Source organism: Rhopalosiphum padi, chromosome 3, assembly GCF_020882245.1.
Source record: "Rhopalosiphum padi isolate XX-2018 chromosome 3, ASM2088224v1, whole genome shotgun sequence".
Lineage (NCBI taxonomy): Eukaryota > Metazoa > Arthropoda > Insecta > Hemiptera > Aphididae > Rhopalosiphum > Rhopalosiphum padi.
In genome coordinates this window covers 74,013,487-74,032,445 of record NC_083599.1, presented here as the reverse complement: position 1 = coordinate 74,032,445, position 18,959 = coordinate 74,013,487, and the positions used below count along the sequence as shown (strand labels likewise).

General features: G+C 25.4%; 1 protein-coding gene across 1 annotated transcript in view; it reads left to right on the top strand.

The window, feature by feature from the left end:
• Window positions 1–18,959, top strand: part of LOC132926342 (uncharacterized) — a 157,545-nt gene that overhangs the window by 61,845 nt on the left and 76,741 nt on the right. The window contains exon 3 of the mRNA XM_060990693.1: window positions 14,461–14,677. Coding sequence (XP_060846676.1) covers window positions 14,461–14,677 — 217 coding nt within the window. The remainder of the gene's footprint in view (window positions 1–14,460; window positions 14,678–18,959) is intronic.

Genomic DNA, 18,959 nt, shown 5'->3' with positions numbered 1-18,959 from the left:
ACGTAACGTAACCAATCGCGCTCAGTGGTTGTAAGGTAATATTATATTATCGGTTTGATTTAATTTTCAGTATAAGCAGAAAGCTTACAAATATATTTTTCTGCTCTAATTTGGACAGCAGACTGGCAAGTGATAATAATTCATAATACCCTAACATAGAAATACTTAATATAATATATATACTTTTAGTCTTTAATGCGAATAACTTTAAAATAAATGTAATTACATAGGTACTTACTAAATAAAATTAGTAGTTTGATATTATTATTACAAACCACAACTATACTGATCTTGGAAAAAGTAAGTTCTTAAGTGTGATACAGAGCGACGTATAAAAATTGATTAAATACGTCATATTAAATAATAATATGTAGGTATTTACAAAATTTATAAATTTTACAAATTTTACCACTCCCCAACAAGTACCGCTTGCGGCAATTTCCCTAAGTATAGGCTTGTACAACACTTATATTACCGGTTATATTACTATTACATACTATTACTATTAACAATACATTTTTACATAATATAATATATCTATCTAATTTATGCAGTTATAGTTGGTATGGCACATAATATAATATTATTAAAATTAAATATTAATATCATGACGTTTATTAAAAATAAATGTATTTATTTATAACATATATTAATTAATTAAATACAAATTTATATCGGTTTCATCATCTCGTACAATCAATGATATTGCTGTGCAATTTTCTTTGATGTCTACCGACAACTATAGATGAGAATCGGTGGCTTTGGACAGTCACTATAAAGTTTTAAAGCTAATAGACTAAACACGAGAAAGATACATTAAAGGATAGAGTAGGAGTTCATGATGTATTATTAACTTTTGTAAATCAATATATTACACAAGGTGTCCACTTTGTACATAGATATTGAAACTCTTGATAGTTTAAGGTTAAATTTGTGTAATACACTATACTTAAATAAATTTAATACTGCATATTAACTTTAGACATCTTATATACATAGTATATTTATAATATATTATAGCCTATGATTATTTTAAAATTCTAAAAATAATTTAATTTAATTTTAAATATTATGTTTCTTCAATGATATCAAATTTTAGTTTTATAATATAGTTAAATGTCCTCCATTATTGTTATAAATAAAAAAATAAGTTAATGGATTAACAATGTAAAAGTATTGTCTAAAATTTATGATTTGGTAGAAGCATAACACCTATATCTAAGACTGGTTATAATTAAGATCAAGAAGGATTAACAAGAAGATATATTATTATTTTGACACACATGTCATAGATAATCTCATCTCAACGTGCATGCTATTTGTTCTATCAATTTAAATTATTAACAGTTGTCATCTACGTATTTCAATTGCCGATTATCTTGAAATTTGTATGTAAAAAACAACCATTGAAATATATTTTAAAGAATTAAATATTTTTATTCTGCTAATTATTATATTTTTATTAAAAAATAAACATTCAAGTTTAATAATAAAATAAAAGATAAAATACAACGAAAATTTAAAAATAATGTTTATAATATTTTTATACGCAATTTTACGTTAATGTAAAAGTCATGAAATAAAATATGTGGTACTTACAGTACTAATAGGTGTGCATATCAAAGTTAAATGTGTAAATAATAAAAAAATAGTCAACGTATTTACAAGTCGTTAAATATATAGGAATATGAAAAAAAAATATTTAAAAATATTATAATTATGTTCAGGTACCTACCATACTTACTAGATATTAAATAAGTATTTAAATTAATAATAATTATTATTTTACCTTATGTTCATAACAAATATGCTTAAATCCTTAATATTGACGGCGATGGTTTCTAGTAGAAAATTGAATCTATTTTGTGTATTTTTGTTGTGTTGTTGTAAAAGGTAATATTTCCAGTATTTCAAAACAATCTGGAAAATCAAAATTACGGAAAAATAAGAATATTTATGCTATTATGCGCGTTTTCAAAAAAAAATTATTTTGTTTTTTGTTATAGGTAGTTCTAAAAAGAATAATCGTAAAGATTTAGAATTTTTACCAAATAATTACACAATTATTTTATAGTTATGGTGTAATTTTCAAAATAGTTTGGCTTTTTTTAAGCTATTTATAGAATCTTAAAACGTTCGATTTTCAATTTATTATAAACATTTTTTTTTCAAAATTTGAAAAAATTATAAAAATTTTATAAAATAGTAATAAACCCCCTCAGATACAACAAAGTACATACATTCATTGCTCCGCTCAGAATATAAAGAACGAAATTTCATGTAATCCAAATAATTAATGGATAGTTATTAAAATAAAATTTTCTGATCAATTTATGAGAATTATGTAGTTTATAAATCAATACATATATTTATCTTATATTATTGTCCGACTTGGATTATATAAGTTTTACTAAGTATTATACTTTAATATACCTACAGTTAATTTAAAGGCTAAAGTACTATTAGGTACCTATACTACTGGAAGGGACGAAAGCTAAGATTAAATTTGTGGTAATGCATAATGCTAATACTATGATATATTTTGTTTTTTTGCATAATTTTGAGCGGTAATATTATAATTACTTTGATAACATTTTAATTGTTAAGATTTAGATAAAACTAGATATTTTAATTTTAAACACAATGTTCAATGTTCATACTCTATATTTTATAATATTTTATTTTGTAAATCAAAAAAAACCTTTATTTGCTATAAATACATGTTTTAACACTTGAAAGGTTCTAAAAATTAAAAAAAAGCATTAAGTCAACCTAAGCTCCCATGTAATCACAGCCATTTTTTTTTTTTTTATATTTAACATGATAATGGGGACCCACGCCTATAGCGCACTAATAACAGTGACCTAGGTAACCTACGTACGTACCTAGGTACCCAACATGCAAAGGATGTCCGCTTTTTATAATTATTTTAATATACCTACTAATTATATAAAAAAAAATCTTGTAACCGTAAATTTAAATTTTACACGTAATTATATATTTGCGTAATTGCGTATACATTTAATGAATAGAACCGGGCGAGCTGGCGAACAAAACAAATTTCTTTATTTCACAAACGTATAGTATTACGTGGAACAAAAAAAAAAAAATGTTTTTATTTATTTGTTGTAGTGTTAAAGTACCGCTATGGTGTAATGTAAACGATGAATTTTATATGTTTTAATATGAAAAGTTTTTCTGCATCATCACCGCCGCGGTATTATAGGTCATAGTAGGTAAAGTAGATTTATACAAAGTACGAGTTATTACGTAAACGTACGTTTAAACACGGCGATGGAACTGTTAGAAAAGCTAAAAAAAAAAAATGTGTGCATCTTGGATGAAAAAAATTAAATCATAAATGTCTACCAAATTGTTATTGTTGATGTTCTATTAAATTGTTTTGTTATAATAAGCTTTAAATATGATCAAACACTGAACTTTCTAAAATAAAACTTGTACATTACGATACAGGATTATAAAAAAATATGCCAAAAGTTCATCTCCTTTATATTTTGTTTTTTTTTTCACTACATTTAAGTTGACCTACCAAAGTTAATTTTATTTTGAAAGTTTTCATGATTGCCACATAATTGTATTTATGAATGCTGTTTTTATTTCCTATAGAACAATCGTATTCAAAGATAAATTAAAAAAGAAAACTTTTGTTTAACGTTATTATATATTTAAATGTAAATTTATGTAACTCTCATAAACAATTTAATTACCTATTCAAATAATATCGAATTATAATAAATACAATTATGTCTTGACTAGGATATTAATTATAGGTAGGTAGGTATGTGTTGCACATTTTTATAAGTTCAAAAAAATCTATTCTAGTTTATCATTTTATTTTGCATTATAGGTACCTGCCCACGGGCTACAAATTGAATTTTACGATAATATTTTATTATGTTGGATATAAACCGAAATTTAAATAATAAATTGCAGGTATCTAAAAATTCTGTATAACATGTAGGTAAATATATTTATAGATTTTAATAACTCGTAATTAATGTGTACAGATAAATATATCGATTGAAATAATTCATAGACAGATTCTCAGAAATACGTAATATATATTTTTAAATTGTGTATCTGTACACATTCAAATATTATAATATTCGTTTAGTTTATGTTTATGCGTTATCTTTGGGTAGGCATTTATATAATATATATGAAACTTTTTGTCGATCTTTGAATAATTTTAAACAATACACCACGTTGTAATAACCATCTCGATTCCAGGTACTTACAAATCTGAAAAAAGTCATTTTCAACACAATGTATTATTATAATACTTGTTAAGAGATTATTCGCTTTTATTTTACTTTGTTAATTATACCAAAGCCTACAACAAAACTAAAAATAGCTCATTTGTACAATTATATAATATTCATCGCGGTGTCTTCTGCAAATCGTATACCTACACTAATCGTTTAAGTATAGAAACCATTTTTCTCGTAGGTCCCAAGGCTTCTCGGGAAAACGTTAGCAATTCAACAAAAGTATGTATATTAATTTAAAAACGTCAACATTTCGTGAAATTTGAATACTCTGTGGATAGTTTACACAGAACGAACACTCCGCGGCCACGGAACTCGCTTTGCCGATCACCAATATTGACCAAGACGTAATGTCTAGTTTACATGGGTTAGCGTCTACGCGCATTATGTTCACTGCCGGCCCGAGCATAGGTGGATACCCCCAATGGGATGTATCTGCTATATAGGTACCTACTTGGTCGAGCACTCCGCAGTTATACCCCTTGTTTATTTTCTTGGCATCAATATTGGGCATTATATGAACATTAATTTATTATTGTTATTGACGTCACTCGTTGTAAAAACATTTGTACGCCTACGAGTCTGCGGTACAGTATCTTTTTTTTATGTAAATACTTAGGTATTATAAAAAATACCGTTCTATAAACATACATTTTATTTGGGATGAAAAATGATAAAAAAAATATCCTTTCTCCCATACACCGTTACCCCGTAGATACCTAAGTCACTGGTCGACACTCGGCAGGTGATTTAGACATACCAATGGTACAGACACGGTACAGTACATTTTATCCGGGTTAACCTGCACTCAGCCCAGCGAATAGACACAGCTTTTATTCACTGATTAACTTGCTCGCTCATTTCACTCGTCCGAGAACTAAGCCGAGTGCTGTACTTTGTGTTAAGATTTTATTGGTTGAGTACCTACTCGACCGAATGCTCGTTCCGTGTTAACTAGGCTTGTATAAATTAAAAGACACGGATCAAACAATAAAATTAATGTATATTACGTAATCAAAGTGAAATTATTTTATAGATTAGTAGATTTTATAACTTAATTCAGTACATGCGTGATCCACATTTAGATTTTTAAGATTGTGTCCACCACCTATTATAAGTTATACTTTTTGGATTAACCATTACAGTGCGTACTTGCCTATAAACCTAAGTACACTTATAATTGATAAGCAATTTTTAAATAATAAAGGGTACTTGGTCAATATGCAATTTGAATAAGTTCTGGAAATGTCTAATTATCGTAGCGTTTGCTATACTGCTATTTATACACCATACGATTATTGAGTGCCAATTTGTAAGAGTATATATAACGTGATAGATATCGTTATGTTTCATAAATAAAACTCTCTTCTAGATGTGAACCAGTTAAGTAGTAGTCAGCTATGCGTCTATGTATGAGCTACAGATAAATACATAAAGGTATATCACGTATAAAAATTCTTGATAAATTATAAAATTATTAATATTTCTGAAATATTTCTAATAAAAGCTTTGATTAATCTTGTTCTACCTATAATTTATATGGTTCTCTAAACGTCAGTTCCTTTATAGAAATAGTAACATTTCCGAAATTTATAAAAAGTTAAAGATAATATACATGGATCATATGTGCTATAATTCGGTTAGATTCCCTATACTCACGCCTCCTAATTCCTTCCCCCATCAAATATATTTATTGTACGCATTGTATATTTTATACAGATTGTAAATGTTCATATTTTAATTAAATAAAATAAAAAAGACAATACGTTTGTATATTAATATATGTTTGTATATACATTTACTTACCAATTTAATTACACAGATATAAAAATGATCCTATAGATTTAACAAATATATTTTTATCAAAACTTTAAAAAATGTATCGTTTGTGCTTCACTTAAGAATAAGTCACGAGGTTAAAAATATTTTAAATATATATTTAAAAACTTTTTATTTTATTTTTACGATTGAATGACTGATATTAGAGTTGTATGGACCATTGGAGCGGATGTATTCTATTTGTGTAGTGATATTCAATTTAAAAGCAAAGATTAATCCTATATAGTATTTGAAAAACAATTCTGAGCGAAGCTTAATTAAAACCAGGCTTGCTTAAATGTCTTCATTTGTTCAATACTAATCGTAGTAGGTTTTCTTTGCGCTTAGAACAACCGCTAAGAAAATTATTGAAAATCTAAAATAAAATGTTCAATAAAAACTAGACTCTATTTAAAAACAATTGTTACAAGGATCTTGAAAATTTTAAGTACTATTTTTATCAAAAGAAGTATTTAACAGAATATAATAGTAAAAACTAGAAAAATCATAATAAAACCAATATACCTGTTTACTTTGTTATTCTCAGGATTTGATATAATGAAAGAAAAACATTTTAAATTACACTTTTGAGCAATGATATTGGGCGGTCGTTTAAAATCCAAACATATATATTTTCATCTAAGAGCTATACCGTGTATACCTACGGTGTACCACTAATGTAAAATAATATAGAATTTTAAAAAATATGAGGATTTCTCGTGTTTTCTTGTACTTAAACAAGGTGAATGTTTTTTTTTTTTAAAAAAATAAATAAAATAAAAACGAGAAGGAATTTCACGTGTATATCTTCGGTATAAGTGTTCTGAGTAGACATCGAATGTTATGGTAATGAGTGAGTATAATAAAATAGCCTCTAGTTCTATGCCCCGACACCTAACCCATCAGAAAAAAAACAATATTACTCGGGATCCATTAAATGACGTCGCAGTTCCGCCACCGCGACCGTCATAACTCATAAAATAACAACACCGTACCCCTTATTTTAGTTCTTCATCATATTATTAGTTGTATAACAATCTATATTATTATTATTATCGTTATTATACATGTATTCAGTATTAAATATGTTATAATAAAAAAAAAAAAATATGTATATCAGCAAGTTTTAATAACATAGTTACTACTAATCATTTTATATATAAGTATACATACACAGGCGTTGAAACGTATCGTAAAAAAAGAAATTATATTAATGAATATCCTACGTGGTTAGAGATAAAACGATGTCTATTTATACGGATAATTATAGGGTTACACAACAGTTCCTGTTGCACCGCCAATATGTCGTATATCCAGTTATCGTCAACAAAATATAATAATATTCACTAACGGTTATGAAACACGGCACTATATACACAGGAGCGTTTACAGAATTCGTTGGCTTTAGCGAAGAGCATGTAATCGCAAAATATTGTTTACAGCACACGACAGTAAAAATAAACGATGCAAACGTGGTCAACCGAACACAAACGGTATAGTTAACTAGTACCTACAATATGATATCGGCTATTAAATCTTTATTGTCAGGCAACGTGGCAATTTTTAAGCCACAATAATATATTTTTCGCTATATATAATCCCGAATTTTAAAACGGATTATAAATTAATACCTATAAATGTAGCTAGGTACCAATAATAATAATAATAATAAAAAAACATCACCTCCCGATTAAAAATGTATCTAGCCAACCAGATTCTTAAAGAAAAATTTAAATGCCAATAATAAAAAAAAAAATGTATTAAGTAAGTATTGTATTTTTCAAGACAAAACATGAAAAATAAGAATAACTGTACCTACCTATCTAGTTAGTACTTAATAAATTTTAACTTTTACACTGAAAACAATTTATTATAATATTGTACACAAAATAATCCCTTTTATTTTTGAGTCTTGAATTTACTATGTAAAATAATATATTATTAGTTATTACACACGATTACGGTAAACCGTCAAACATTAATAATTTAACTTTTAATCTAGTAAAGGAATCAGATTCGTCTGTAAGTTCATAATAATAATTATAATACAGTCAACTTAACTAATATTTAGTTTTCAACTGATGCTGGAATTAAATATTTTATCCAGTCTTTAATTTGCACATGATAAATAGAGTTTATTTGAATTCACTCTGAATTGAAAATAAAACACTGGTAGTGTATAAAATATAGTACTTGGCATTCATTTAAAAAAAAAAAATGCTGTTTAAAAGATTTCACCACAGTTAGTATTTTTAAAGCTTGTTATTTTTAAAGCCGTGATAACCGATTGACATAAACATAATATTTTAAAAATATTACGTAGTAATGTAGTATAGATCATTAAAATGTAATTATTTATTTTATTGTAACTGCGCTTATAAATACGATGTATTTTTGTTTGAAAAATTGAGATCGTTTTATAAAAGAAATACAAGCAAATGAAAAAAAAAATAAGTTGAAATAAAAGTGGTTGGAGGGGGCAATTATGGTAAACGCTGACAGTTACCGATGCCCGTAAACATTCACTAACTATAAATTGTTAAATGTTGGAAATTCACATGAATATAATAATAATAACTTTAACTAACATAAACTTCAAGCCTTCAAACAAAATTAAAATATGTAATTTTAAAAGTAAAAAAAAAAAAAATGTAATGATTCGATGAACCTTTTATTTTATGTTGTAATACAATTTAATATGCTAATGCCTATATATTAATACCGACTAATATTTGAACACAAAACCTGTAAATAAAATACAGTTATTAATGTATAAAAAATTAACCGCCATAGGTACACTTTATAATACTTAAATGTAACCCAAAAAAACTAATTGGTGGTTAATTTCCAATATCCGATTTTAGTGTTTCATATTTTAGTAGGCTATTTCTGAATCAACTATATGAACATGACCGATATATTTGGGACTCAAGAAATAAATCGATTCTACTGAACATTTAATTTTACGTTGGTTTTAACTAAAAAGTTAATTGATGGTTACAATAATTAGTAAAACCCACTAAAATTTTTGAATTTGCATCAAAAATAATAATTTTGATTATAATAACTAATAAGTATCAAGTATGGTTTTAATTTATAATATATTATTCTATGTTTTAAGCTATTTATTTATTTTTTTCCCGTAATGATAGATTTATTTTAAAAATATAATCTCAATAATCTCAATGACAAATATGCAATTCTAAGACGGTATTCTAATTTTGTCCATGCGATTTAATTTTCTTAAACTTTAAAATCAGAATTCTTATAAATAACTATAAATCTGATTTTTTTTTTAATTTTCTAATGTATTAATGAATATTATATACATTATAAATAGCTCATCGGCTGAGAAATGTGAGCTAAATTAAAAAAAAAAAAACGAATTATTTTTAAACATTAATATATAATAATATACTTAATTTTAATATTTTACCACAATTGAAAAATTATTTATACTTACCTATAATTTTATATATTCTATAATAATTGTTTATATGTTTTTTTACACTACCTTTTGATATTATTAGGTTTTAGGTAAACAATTAAACAACACTTTACCTCAGGTGATCATCAGTACAGATAATAATAGCTGAGGGATCAAAAATTATAATAAAAGCAATTATTATCACTGTCAATAATATACGACATTTCACCAAAAGTAAAACACTGTTAATGCCTCAATTTGTACAATATATAATAATATCACATCGATATTTATTATACATTTAACGTACTTAATATTCTGATAATAATAGTTTCAAAAACAATATATATTTTTTTATATATCCGTCTCATCACTTATCAGGTCTATAAGCCACCGCTGGACAGTTTATTTTCTCATTCCCTAAAACACATTAATTGCAATAATATACGCTGGAGTGCTGAACTTTATAAGATATACAATAAAACTTTGTTAGAGTGCGTTTCCTGCTATAGCATGGATTTAAATCATTCCCTCGGTGAATCCACCCGCTTTTCAAAATTTTCAGAAACAGCGCGATTTTGTTTGCAGCTTCCCAGATTTAAAACTATTGTTAAATATATAATAATATAATAGACTAAGAGCTAAGAAATAAAAACCATATTTTAATTAAGACTGATGATAAATATATTATTTATGCATTTTACGTATATATATATTTACACACACAAATATACTATGATATGTGTTTTATGAACATTTTCCATAAAGAGTGCCTATGAAAAGTAAATTATTCTATTGAATTGATTAAATTATGAATTACGATCAAAGATTATTTAATTTAATTTAATACAATTAGGGAAATACTAAATTTACAGTTATCGTGGCTTGCAATATAATTAAAAATATCGAATGTTCCTACAAAAATTAATCTAAAAATTAAATAAATATCAATATATTTCCAGTGAAATCAATAAAGAAGGTTTACATTCAGTAACTGCAATTCAAGCTTTCATTGTTTTATTCAATTTCTAATCAAGTTAAAATTTTCATTTAATGTTTGAAACTCTGTTCCTAAAATGTGTATTTATAGACACTATAGGTAGATAATTTAACGGTTTTATAATATAAGATATCAAATCTAATGCCTTTTACCACTATTTATTTTTAATACTATAAATATTTTCTACTTACATAATAACCGATTCTCGTGTACCTGCAACCATTTTTTTGTTGAAAAAAAATTCCCAATAAAAAAAGACACATTATTAATTATTATTATATAGATATAAGATCAATATAATATATACACTCACGTATAACTCCATTAATATAATCATATGTTGTAAGGCTTACAATGTAAGCTATTTCTAAAAATATATTATTTTTAATTATATATGCGGGATTGTACATTTACAAAAATGCAAAATGAAAAAAAATGTAGGTAGGTATAGAAAATAACTTAAGTCTATTTCATCTGAAAATGTCTTTCTGTATGCATTTTAACCAAGTAATAAAAAAATGCAGGTATTTCAATAGGTACAATATAATTACATTTATTTTAAAATAATGCGATTTTTAGATAATTTAAATTTTTATATGTGGCTATATTTCAATGTTCATTTACATAATATTTAATATTAAACAGTTTTTTTTTTTTAATTTAAAGCCTATTTATATCTATAGTCAGTTAACACAATTTAGATTAGCAAGTAACTATTTACCACTATTATACCTGCATACCGTTTCAAATATTTAGAAGATTGAGATTTATACATTTTTTCCTGTAAAATTGTAAGATTTAAGTAAGTTAGATGGACTTGAATTCTTTAGTTCGTTTACTATGTTTTAATCAAAGCGACTTTTAGTATTTTGTTTTATCAATATTGAAATACCTATCATTAAACAAATACGGTATGTTTTTATTACAAAATGTATTTGAAATATTATAAAATCTCTTTAGTTAAAACATTGTAGGTAATTCTCGTAAATGGATCAAAATCCGTGTTCAAAATAAAATCCGGTTAACCTGTGCTGCACTGTTTTGATGCGATATCATCTTTTGTGTCGTGTTGAGTATGGCTTGAAAATAGTGACCATATAATATTGATTGTCATTTGCCTGCGCTTACGGATGTATTACACCGATTAAAAATAAACCATTTATTCGCACGGGTGATAAAATGTGCAGATTAGACTCACTTTCACTACATAGTTACTAATACAGTAATACATAATACGAGTATACCTATATTAATTTAATTGTCACACATTCACTCGTCACCAAAATTCTATCACGTCGATTTGCCTATGTTTTTCTCCTTATGAATAGAATACGACCGACTACGGCCATGTAATTTTATTTCAATTATATTATTTAATTATTTTAGTGTCGATAAATATTACAATGTCTTCATATTTATAACAATATGATGTGCACATACATGCGTTTTTTTCAATTTTCAATTACATAAAACTTATAAATTGCATATAACGGTCGCCATTCCGTGCCCGGGGACGTAGTGGTAAACATTTCTGATTGATTTCAAGCCGAACAATTAGTTAATCAAATTTGTCAATATATCATTACTGTGCAGATGAAGTAATATAGAATACCTATATCTATAGTATTTGTTATTAATTACATAAAATAATTTAATACTATATTATTAACTACGATTGTGAATAATATTTTGAATTTTAATGAATTCATTCCTATATGCCTATATTGAAAATGTCAGAAGTGTTCAGAAATATAACATATTAATTATGTTCACACACTACTGCAAAGAAAGTCTTAAATATCGTGTAATATTAATATATTATAACATTGTTTGAAGATAATTTATTTAGAATAATCTGGTAATTATAAAATTAATATGATCAAACGTTTATTTTTACATTTTAAGAAACATTTAAGTTTGTATAATTTAAAGTTAAATTATTACATTGTTTAGCTGAATATCATCAAAATGAATATTTTTGAATATTCTTAAAAGCTGACGGATCGGTAATACTATACTTATGCATAGCCTATAAGTATAATAACAACGATATTCAAATTGAAGTATCATCAATATTTACCTACTAAACATTTGGAATTTTTATTTTACACCTCTTAAAATGTCAAAATAAAAGTTAATTATAAATATAAGTTTTTATATTTTAATTATTAAAATAATTCCGATTTTCTGCTTTCATATTTATTTGTTTAAAGTTGATCGTTCAAAATTTGAAACATGGTACAATGTAAAATAGTTATTGTACAAACTATTAATATTTATCTTAAGAATGACGACGAGTGAGATTTAGATTAGAACATGATATTAGTAATGTTTGTTACTTAACGATGTGTATTTTATTTACGGTTAATAATTTTTCGTATAAAAAAAAAAATTGAAAAATATCACGTCACAACATTAGAGATTGTTGTTGTTGATACAAATTACATAGTGCAGTCAGACTGTATAATATAGATTTAGCGCATTAGTCTAAATAAAATGGGTGGTCCGTTTTGTTTGGTTAATACTATCAGATTTTAAATTAGAAAAATGTTGTTTTTAATTTTAATTTTATGTCTATAAGAAATTGGGATTTCGATCGATATCAATTTATACATACTATACCTACGTATCAGTATTCTTCTGTACAGAAACACAACAAAATTATCTTATACAGGAAGGAATAACTTAAAAAATAACGGTGCTGAATGTATAGATAAACAAACACGTTACGATATTAATATTGCAAGAAAAGAGTACAAATTAGCCATTAAGTTTTAATTAAAAAAATTAATTTAATTTAAATATTTAACATTTAAACGAATACCTATCAAATAAAGGCGACGATGAGGTTTATTAATATAATATTATAAGCCGTAAAAAAAAAAAATAGGTAGAGACACGCTTTATTGATTAGTATATCATTTATAGGCAAGGAAAGGGTATCAGCACCTACAATTATTTTCATACTACCTATATATATTTATATTATTTCGATTTGAAAAAAAAATATATTATTTATTATAAACACCGATAAAAATAAAGAGTTAATTTTAGAACTATTCTTCTCGGTGAAAATTATATAAAGTTAGGTTAGGTTAAAAAGTTCTACACATTTGATAAATCTAGTTCTTGCGAAAATCGTTAAGTATAATTTGTTATTAATAATATATTTTTTTATAGAAATATGAAGTAGTTTCAGAAAAATTATTATTCTATAATAGTTTCTTATTTATTAAACAATGATTTGTTAAAATGTTTAATTTTCAGTAATTAGCAGTAAAAAGTACTTACCAAACAAATATTTAAATAAAAATAAATTAAAATAAAAATATATATAATTTACTCAACTAGAAAAAAATGAACCAAAGGAGATCTCAAGATTAGTAATATGTTTTAAATTGTTCATCGTAGTCTTTATGAATATTTTCCAGTTGTCTAATTGTTGCTAGTAAATATTTTAGCTAAACACTTATGCTTACGTGTGATAATCATTATTACACACTTAACTTTTTTTTTATTTGGTTTTTCTGTATTCAAGTGTTCTTAATGCTTCAGTAAACTCCACACATTATAATTATTTATCTGCATGGGAAGAAATGGTACACTTGACGTGATGTAACAGAATACAGAAATATAAACTTTTCCCAGCTCGGTGTCAAGTATTTCATTCAACGTTTACTTCTTTTATAATAATTTTTAAAACCTTGACCCGTAGAAGGAGATGATGTTTAATAATAGTATTCCGAATAAGTGTCTACCCCATATTGCCCTGTGGTTAAAAATTCCTGACAGCGTATACCTGTTAAATTACAGAGTAGTGCACTGCGCAATGAGCACGTGTCAGAACGTACTTTATTGTTTTATAAATACAGGTTTGATTTATATTCGTATTTGTCTCATAATTTCAAAACTTTTATATTTTACAGTGCCCATCGACCAAGTAGCAATTCCGGTAGGCGGAAAAGCTTATCTGCCGTGCGACACACGAAACGAAAATCTGGGAAACTCTGCAGACTCTTCCGGATTTTTCATGGTTATGTGGTTTAAAGAACAGAAGGAAAACAACCCAGTAGATCAAAGCTACGAACAAGCCGTGCCATCATCTTCCTCAATTTCATCCACTTCCGGCGAACCCATATTCACGTAAGTGTCTTTGTTTTTTGTACGCGCGGTGATGAGAATAAAAGAAGCTATTAACATTTTTAAAATAATACTATATTATACAGCATCTAGTTAGCAAACAAATAAAATTAAGGATGTAATATTTTTGACCTTAGAATACTGAACTTTAGACAAGTTTAATGTTAATAGATACATAACTATGTTGTTATGTATATAAGGTGTGTATATGCTGAGAGTGTAGAGTCGGTTAATACTTTAGGTATACCGTTTCATTAAATAACACATGTTAGAGGCGTGTTGTCTATTTAAATTTGAAAGCAATGATTAATGACCGTATTCAAAAACGATTATAAGCGTAGATTATTTACTGTTGAACAAACTACATAACACGGTAAAAATGTTTTAAGTATAAATCAAATTGATTCACGATTTTTAAGATTTTTAAAAAAAAAAAACTTTTTACAATATTAAATGTAGCGCTAAGGTTTTAAAATTAAGTTTAAAATTATTTAGTTTTTGTTTGAATTATTGTTGAAACTTAATGTACAACAAAGTGAGATACAGAGACCAGGTGTTAAGTAACATATAGAAATACATAACGCAAAAATAATAAGCCAATCTTAAGAAGTTGAGTATAAGGATGTCTGAACTCTTAATATTTTTAATGTATACTACTCAGGTTTTGATTGTATTAAGTTCAAAAAAGTTTTCATAAAAGTATTTTATAAATTTAATAAGGAATTATTTTGGCTAATATCATTTGTTGAGATATAAATAGGTATAAAATGATGCTATTGTATCAAATTTAAAAATCTATACCTAACATCATCACATTAAAATAATTAACCATTGTTCTATAGGGTAATTTTATATTCTTATTCATTATGTTTTTTTACATTTATCTAATTTTATTTTATGCAGTCATTACGTTTTATTCAATTAATTAGTATATAATATTTGCAGGTATTTATACTAAATAGACAATTTTAAATTTAAATAGGTACCCGTATTATAGGTTTATTGAAATTAAAATAATAATCATATAGAAAACATAATATTGTACATAATATTCAATATTCATGATATATTCGTATTTATAGTTTCGGTATTTTTTTTTTTAATTGTATACGACCAATAAGTTATAATTTAAAACTTATATTTATCTATTTCAGTACAAAACACGGTGTTAACAATATATTTTTCTAAAAAAACCAACGGATAAAATGTTGCGTCATATCATTATCTAATACTCTTTACACCCACAGTAAAAATATCTAATTGTAAATCCTATTACATTTATAGAGTAAACTGAGTAAAGACATTACATTAAATGAGTGGGTGTATTTCACTATTGCTTACCGACTTAACACATTTATGTATTTGATCCATAACAGTCATAATATTTAAATCTTTTATAAGCAATGGGTCGCTATATCTATAGTGATTATTATAAAATAATATGTACATAGTTAGGTAATGATTTATCTGTTTTTAATTTATATTTTTTTCATTGCTATTTAAATTTTTGGACGGATAAACCTAACTATTCACGTACAAGATATTGAAGGAGCGTCTAAACATCTATTATATCGGATGACAACTTACTGTCGGTGCTCGCTTTTCCATAGAATATGTCTTAAATACGTCTTAATTTTTAACATACTAATTGTTCACACAATTTTTAATTAATGGTGTGTAAGACTGTAAAACATATCCGAATATCTTTAAAACTCATTAACTATTATCTATATTTGATCTATCGTAATTGTCCAAAATAGCATGGGAGTGGAATTGTTCCGATAACAACGTTTCATAAAGACGGTCATATTTTAAAGATAATATTATTGAAAACGCAAGATAAGTTAACACGCCCTAGAATTATATTCAGTTGGAACTGTTGACGATTTAGTCACCGATAGAAATATAGAATTACGAAGATAAAACATTGACATTATAATTAATTTTACTCGCTATATAAACCTTAGATTGTTCTTTTTGAAGTTAAGTTATCATAATTGAAACTAAATTTTAAATTAATATTTATTTTCGCACATAATTAAGTTAATCAATTAGTGTTTGGACTAATATTAATTGCATTAGAAAATCTTGATAATAAATCATTATTTTGCCGTTCATGCTCCATTTTATTATACAATGTAAATCGCTTCCTAATTTAATATTAGTGGAAATATGTTGGTTATTTTGTATATTCAATAAATAAAGATTATATATATTTTTTTTTATAGTACATCAATATTTAATATATATTTTTAAATAAATTATTTCAAAAAAAAATGTACAACCTTTACATGTTGGAAGACCAACAAATATTTAAATATTTGGCATTTATCATTAAAGTGCCTTTATTATACCAGCTTGTCAATCCCTGATTCAATTCGACGTATTCCAGCCAAGAAATTTTCCGTTACTTAACTGAAAAAATAATTATACTGTAAATGACAAAATAAAACGTTTTAGATGTATCATTATACTTTTATACTACAAGCAATAAGTGTATATAAGACTTAAACACTTTTCTACACAATATTAGGTTATAAATAATTGTTGATTAAAGTAACCAAACCCCACTAACCACAAAACAGCTCGTGTAATGACCGACTTTAATCCCACAACTTATTATAGGTCAGGTTATAAATATGTTGATATATATTGTGAACTTCATTAAAAACCGTGTACTACCTACTTGCTATACAATAAAAAACATACTCTAATTGATGTTGTCCAACATTTTTTTTGTTGCAAATAAACCAAATTGATTTAAGATTTAATTCATAGTTAACAATATTGTTTTTATATTAATATTTATTAAACGATTTTTAACAAGCCTTTATTAAAAGTAAACAGCCATACTACAGTAATTAATTATTTTCTAAATTTTTAAAATAATTTAGATGGTCTATTTATTAGTGTTATAACTTATAAGGACGAATATAATAGTATAATGTTTAAAATATATGTGAGACACTGTAAATTTAAAGCACTACAAAACCTTGAAAAATACATTTACAATTTTAAAAACAGCAGATTAAAATGTACTTACCACGCCAATAAAATAAATTAACTAAAATATCAATTTAATATCCTTTTTTTAATTGACTAAAAATAAAAATTTGAATTTTGGAATAATTTGCATAGTTGAACTTTAAACGGTTAAAAAAAATTGAATATGTATACTCAGTATTTTTTAATTTCTTTAAAAAAAACTTATGAGGAACATTGTACATAATTTTAAAGCTTTTTACAAATAAAAATACGATATTATAAATTGAAAAATAATAAAAAAAATTCAAACATTTAATTGTCAAAAAACACTTTCTACATCTTGACTATAAATTGCTTATAAAAACTTTGGTGAAAATATTAAATACTTATAGGTTATTCGTGTTTAATTTACCATAAAAATGACAAAATCTGATATTGTGTAAATAGTCCCGTTTTTTATTAATTTTTGTTTAGTTTTTTCCTAATACTATGCATTATTTTATCCATCAAAGTACAAACTTGATCTGATTTTCTACCAAAAATCGCCCTCAAAGTTGAAAAGCTAAACATTTTACTGTTCGAGTAAGGTTAGGTCAGACATAAAATAAAAAGCACACACATACCCACATACATCCGCGAAGAATATAAAATAATTCATAAAATATTAAAATGTAGGAAAAAATGTTACTTGATGGATATTATTAAAAAAAAGATTAAAAATATAATCAAAAAGAAAATGATGTGTAGAACGTCAAAAATGTCAAAACATGCAAGTTCTTTATAGTCAAACACCACTAGAGTGTAATATCGAAAATACTAGATTTTTAAATTATGATTAAATTGTTTCATAGAATAGGTACTACACAAATACAATTATACACACATAAATTTATACCTCTGGCTATGAATAGTCATTGAAATCGCTATACATTTTCACGTATGGATAATGTGTATAAGTACTACTAAAATGAATATTTCATTTAAATTTAACGTTCGTAGTATTATTTTTTTTTCTATTGTTCAAAAAATTAAATAAACTAATCAAAATAAAGTTTGTATAAATAATTTCATCATAATATATTATATAATGATATTTGCTGCTATTGAAAAATTTCCACAATGGCCGAGTACGGACAATTTACAAAAAAAATTAAAAATTACGATCTATATCCAATTTTCAGTAAATACCCTTAAGCCACATGACCATACTACCATAATACATTTTAACTACACACGAGTACGTGGCTCATTAAAGCTATCTGTTAGAGAATAGATAATAATTATATATAATAATATGGTG